Here is a 6,308-nt window from a genome sequence, read left to right on the forward strand (position 1 = left end):
GTAGAATTGGGAAGCATTTCATAGTTGAAAATTTTAGAGCATTAGTATAGAATTTGAAATGCTGTTGCCAAAATATGAAATAAATATAAGGAAGGCATATAGATTTCACATTAATGAAGAATGTTTACATATATAAATAAAGCTTTTAATGAATTTCTTTCAAAGAGCAGGAACATGCTATTATCCACACTTCACATGGTTATATGATATATGTGATTAAAAACAAACAAACAAAAAAAGACATGAAGGTTTGAGCAGTCATCATTTCTGAAGGTTCAGATTGTAAATCATTGTTTTATGTCCTATTTCCCTATTCAGGCATTACAAGCACATTTTTCTCATTTTCAATCCTAAGAAGGGTTCTTTTACAAACAACTAGGAAAGTCTGAGAGCAGGAGAAACAGTATTTCCCAAAGAAGAGTATTCTAAATGGTTATGCTATACCAAATGGTAAGCCCAAAAATGTGTATACAAGTAGCATTATATAGACTCAGGAAAGGGTATTCATGTAATTAGAAATATATATGTACATAAAACATTTTTTTTTATCTTTTCTTGAAACAGGCTTTCTTTTTTTCTTTTTTAATTAGATATTTTCTTTAGTTACATTTCAAATGATATCTCCTTTTCCAGCTTCCCCTCTGAAAAAAAAAACCTGTTCCTTCCTCCCTCCCCCTGCTCACCAACCCACCCTCTCCCACTTCCTGGCCCTGGCATCCTCCTGCACTGGGGTATAGATCCTTCACAGGGTCAAGGGCTTTTTCTCCCATTGATGACCGACTAGGCCGTTCTCTGTTATACATATGCAGCTGGAGTCATGAGTCCCCCACCATGTGTATTCTTTGGTTGGTGGTTTAGTCCCTGGGAGCTCTGAGAGTACTAGTTAGTTCATATTGTTGTTCATCCTAAGGGGCTGTAAACCCTTCAGCTCCTTGGGTCCTTTCTCTAGTTCCTTCATTGGGGACCCTCAATCCAATGGATGGCTGTGTGCCTCTGTATTAGTCAGGCACATTAAAAACAATTTTAAAAGACAATGAATTTTAAAGATAGCAGGGACAGAGGCATATATGGTATATGAGAGGGCTTGGAGGAAGAAAAGTTGGTTGTACTAATTATATTAAAATCTTTAGAAGTGAATGAAATAATTTTAATATACTTTTTACTTATTCTTTGTGAATTTCAAAAATGTACCCTAATCCCACTCATTTTCCAGTCCTTCCATATCTATTCTCTTCCCTTGTAACATCCCACACTATACAAAATAAAAAAATAAAAAAATAAAATGGAAAAAACTTTCACAGTGGAAGCTGTGGTATGTTACACTTTGTCACACAGTATACACTTTTGCCCATCGAGTTTTTCTTGCAAATGTTAATTATAATGAGTCATTGCTTTGGTTCAAGGCCTCTGGTTTTTGCTATATTATCAATACTTGACCCTAACCAAGACTCATCTCTGTTATCCTCCTTTTGCATCTAGTCATAAAGATCCTGCAGCTTTGGTTCTGCAGAACTGTCCCATTCAGAAGCTCCAGCAGGTCATAGGCAGAGTAGATGGGTCAGCTTAAAGCCCTGGATCTGGGCCTGGGTAGTAGCTGAATAGGCCAGCCTGCCAGCTCTCTATTGCCCCTACTACTAGGGTCAGCTCTCTCACACAGTCCCCTGCTGCTGCAGGCTATGGACCTACACATGGCCTTCAGCAGCAACATGGGCATGGACATCACCATGATCATCAGGTGGCAGAGCAGGCTGTTCACATAAGGCTGTGTCTCACTACTCTCATGTCTCCAGTTGTGCCTCTCTTCATATCACACAAAACACTCCACTTCTGTCTCATCTCTCTCCCACATACCTGCTTATCATAGAGACACTGAATGGGCCTCTGGTAGTCTTCTGCTGGCCTGCACCTATGGGTGGACTCTCAATTTTTTTTAAATAAAAAGCTATGCCTTTAATTATGGGAATAAATGAATTTTCCAAGGAGAAAATGTCATTCTTAACACTAAGTCAACTGTGTTTACTCGTGTCACAAACTCAGTGTCCTTCTGTCTCCTTCATTACTTCCTTGATCATTATTACACTCCTCCAATCTGCTCTCAGAAAGGTAAATATGGATTTTGATAACTCCTGAGTTTTCTTTGCCTGAACTCCAGGACATTTCCACTATTGTCCATATCTGTGGAGATCTGAATATTTTCCTTTTTTTTTTTACTCTTGGTACCCTCTTCATCTACTTTGACATTATACTATGTAGCAGCATCTCAGTTTCAATGTCTTAGACCCATGAAAAGAACTGAAACATTTTCCTCCACATACAGCATCTTCAAATTTGTTATATCCTTCCCACAATCTACACTGATAAATTCTTTTTTTGTAGAAGCTTGAGAATATGGTGAGAATTTGAAAGCAATTTCTTCTTAAAATATTAAATGCAATTACCACAGGAAAACTGTTATTCCATAAGTAAAGCTCCTTATTATATAAGGAGTCTATATAAATTATAAAATTTCTCATAATCCTATATGTTAAATTCTTAGATCTTCTTCTGTCCCTAAAACTACTTCTGTATACAATGATGCCTTTATCAAGAACAATTTCACCATGTACCCAGCAAAAAATTACTGCCATATTAGTTTACTTCCAAGAGATAAAAAAAATTATCACTACATTATATACCTTAAAGTTATCAATAAATTTATATGTACACCCAACCTTGACATCATTCATAGGTAGAGCTATGATCAACTCTCTCCTCCTCACATCCCCCATCCTGACTTTTCATGATTCTACTAAGCTAGTTGTCATGTCCCCTCTTTAGCCTACCATACCTGAGGAATGCCTTGTTCTTCAGTTCCAAGACTGCTAAGCAGCTAGAGAGAGTCCTTAGGATGTTGTCACATGTGCCTAACCTTCCAGACTAAAATGCCTGGATTATGTGCAGTGTTCTCTTATTGAATCATTGAGGATTGCTGACTTATAAATGGCTGAGTATCAGCTATTACCTGAATGGAAAACACTACCTACTCTAATCCTGAAATGTTTATAAAATGGGATTCATTATTTCCAAACACCACCTACAACTACTAACAAAGCTACTTTTATGTCATAATGATCCAAGAAACACAACCAAAACAAAAATCAAAGAAAATATCTTTTGAAGAGAAAAGTATATATTTATTTCAAAACATCATCAAAATTATGTTCCTTTTCTTTGAGATCATTAACTACAGCTTCAGGTGAATGTGAGTTGCTAAGCAACCTGGATTGATCAGAAATGACATGTCCATCCAACATCATCTAGGTCACATCATCAGCATCATGGTCCACACACAGGGACTTCAGGCAGCAGTCATAATTAGGTTCTATGTTAATATTCCTCTGAAAATGGATACTCTGGGTGGTCCACAAAGCTAAATAGGAAATGAAAAATGGACAGTACTGTATGGTCTGTATCTACAATGTAAAGCTGTAACATCTAGGAAGTCACAGGTGAAAGTTAATTGGTTCATTCCCTGATTAGTTGCAGAATGAGATATTACCACAGTTATTTACAATGTGCTATAAGACATGTTTTTAAAATATCATTTATAAGTATTTTTAAATTATGTCCCTTCACCTAGAACAGAAACATAGAAGACCAGTGTTCATAAATATTCATTACCCTTAGCTTCCTTTATGCATCAATGAAAAATAGGAATACCAAAAATTCTTTCCAATTTTAGTCTCCAATAAAACCAGAAAAGCATTCTGTCATTTTTAGTCTAACACAAAAGTATCTTACCATGCACATTGGTGCCTACCACTTTCACTCTTAGTAATCCATTAATTATTCACTCACTTCCATCATGTACAATGTACTGTCTTAGACTGAGTTAGGAAAAGAATGTCAGTAAAAAGATGGGGTTCCATGTCCAAAGAAATAACAGTAACATTTGTAAAACGTTATACATGAATAACAATCCAAAATATGCAATGATAAATATTATTAATTGTTAAAATTTGGGAAGAAATATTTATTATTTATAACAGTGATTCAATCACTGAGTTATGCTCTTCTTGTGCCTTTATTTCTACTCTATAGTAAAAATATTAATAATGATAATATACATATGCACCAATTTTATATTGTTGATCTTCTAATCCTCCTTCAAATTTATCATATTTAATTCTATTAAGAATAGGTAGTAGATAGATGATAGAGATAAATATGCACATATGCAGATGTGCATTCTTTGTCATCATTGGTAATATATGTTGCAGGATACTTGATCACACGGTGAACCCCAAGATTTTGTTGTTTACTGGAAAAATCTGTTTTTACTTTGTATGACTTTTAGCTTTATTGCTCCATTAATCCAAGAGCTTTCTGCTCATTGTAAAGAGAATTAAATAAAGCCAACCATAGGTCAGGACACTGAGCAAGCAGCCTAGCTGACAGGAACATAGGAAAAAAACATAGAGAGTAAGAGGAAATCAGAAGAACAAATAGAGAGATGCACAGGAAAGCCTCCTTTTGAGACATCAGCCAAGGGGGAAGGTCAACTGGGTGCTTCCTCTGTCTCTCTGAGCTAGCAGGCTTTAACCCCAGCATCTGGCTCCCAAATCTTCATTGGTCAAATTGAATGGTTGAGATATTGTTAAAAGACAATATTTGGTGCCCAATGTGGGGATTGAAACCTGGACTCTCAGACTGACTCCCTTTCAGCTGGTTGCTTGCTCTGTCTCTTGAACTATGGTTGACTATTTAATCCTGTTTACAATAAGTAGAAAACTCTTGAATTAAAGGTAGATGTTTTCCAGTAAACAGCACAATCTTGAGGTTCACAGCATGATCAAGTATTCTGCAACAAACCTATGGTGAGAATCAAATCTTGTAACCGTAAGAGCATTAAGGGAAATTAAAATCTTTGGGTAGATATTAGAGCACTTAAATTTTTTTGAAAGTTCTCTTCTTATTTTTGAATATGACTCTCAAAATTTTCTCTGTGTTTTGTACTGACATGTCCATATTTCAGAAATTTGAAAGCAAATACTATATTAACTATTTCATGGGAAACTTGGAACAGACAAATAGGTGTTCAGTTTCTGAACTGACATGAATGGAAGAAGGGAGAAACCACTTGAATTGAAATACATTGAGCTGAGGCCTTCCTCAACATTACTTACAACTCAGCTGGAAGGTATCGAAAATTTTTGTTCAGGTCATCTAGTATTTTCATGTCCTCAGGGGACAACTGAAATCCAAAAACCTGTCAGAAAAGTACAAAGGTTTTAACATTTGAATGACTCACATATTAAGTCTCAAAGGCAATGTAATTAGTACATTCCTAAAACTGATGTACATTGTTTATCAAAACATTTACGGTTAATCAATACCAACTAAAAATGAAAGAAATTGCATTTGAGATATATTAAAATTGTATAATTCCACAGACTATAGGTAATCTCAAGGGTAGCTTGTAAAGAAAAATGCTGACTTCATAAACAGGCTATGGTACACATTTTCTAAGAAATTGAGAATAAAGTTTTGAAATACCTTATATAAATCATTATCTTGTATGGGGAGTTAGGTTTCTGTGATCTACCAATGAATAATTAAAACATAAACAATGCTTTTTCGATGTTATGCAAGTTAAGACTTATCCAAACTCATGTAGAATAAAAGAGCTGGCTTTAAAAGATTTTCTTACTTAAATTTGAGATGTTTTAACTTTAAAATGATTTTGCTCACATCTTAAACCATAGACATTGTTAGGTCCTATGGTGCTTTAAAAATATGGAGACAGACACAGGAACTCCACCAGCAGAGAGGCTGGGGTTCCTTCAGCCTCTCTGGGCTGGTGTCCTGAGCTTACCTTGGGCACAAGCTCTGCAGCCAGTCCCACAACACCCAGAGGAAGCTCCACTCCCAGGCGCTCTGACACTCTCAAGATCAGAGGCAAGGAGGACCGAACATCTGTCCCAACACTGGGAGTAACTGGGACCAGCGAGACCAGGCACACAGGAACTCCACCAGCGGAGTGGCTTGGGTTCCTTCCATTCTCTCTGGGCTGGTGTCCTGAGCAGACCTTGGGCCCAGGCTCCACAGCCAGTCCCACAACACCCAGAGGAAGCTGCTGCACTCCCAAGTACTCTAACAATCCCAGGGTCACAGAATCACAGAGACAGCCTGACTCTGAGGAGTTCTGATACAATGAGGATTACAAGAAGGACTGACTCCAGTCAGATTTAGCAAGGGCAAGTAGCACTAGAGATAACCAGATGGCAGGGGGGCAAGCATAAGAAAATAAACAACACAAACCAAGGTCA

The 6,308-nt window shown here is 36.9% G+C and overlaps 1 protein-coding gene across 1 annotated transcript in view; it reads right to left on the bottom strand.

Annotated features, from left to right (window-relative positions):
• Positions 1-3,149: 3,149 nt before the first annotated feature.
• Positions 3,150-6,308, bottom strand: part of LOC116082586 (aldo-keto reductase family 1 member C13-like) — an 18,245-nt gene continuing 15,086 nt past the window's right edge. Inside the window, exons 8-9 of the mRNA XM_031359482.1 lie at positions 5,166-5,248; positions 3,150-3,409 (exon numbers count right to left, since the gene is read on the bottom strand). Of these exons, the coding sequence (XP_031215342.1) occupies positions 3,367-3,409; positions 5,166-5,248 (126 nt within the window). The 3' untranslated portion in view covers positions 3,150-3,366. The remainder of the gene's footprint in view (positions 3,410-5,165; positions 5,249-6,308) is intronic.

Source organism: Mastomys coucha, unplaced genomic scaffold (genome assembly GCF_008632895.1).
Source record: "Mastomys coucha isolate ucsf_1 unplaced genomic scaffold, UCSF_Mcou_1 pScaffold7, whole genome shotgun sequence".
Classification (NCBI taxonomy): Eukaryota; Metazoa; Chordata; class Mammalia; order Rodentia; family Muridae; genus Mastomys; species Mastomys coucha.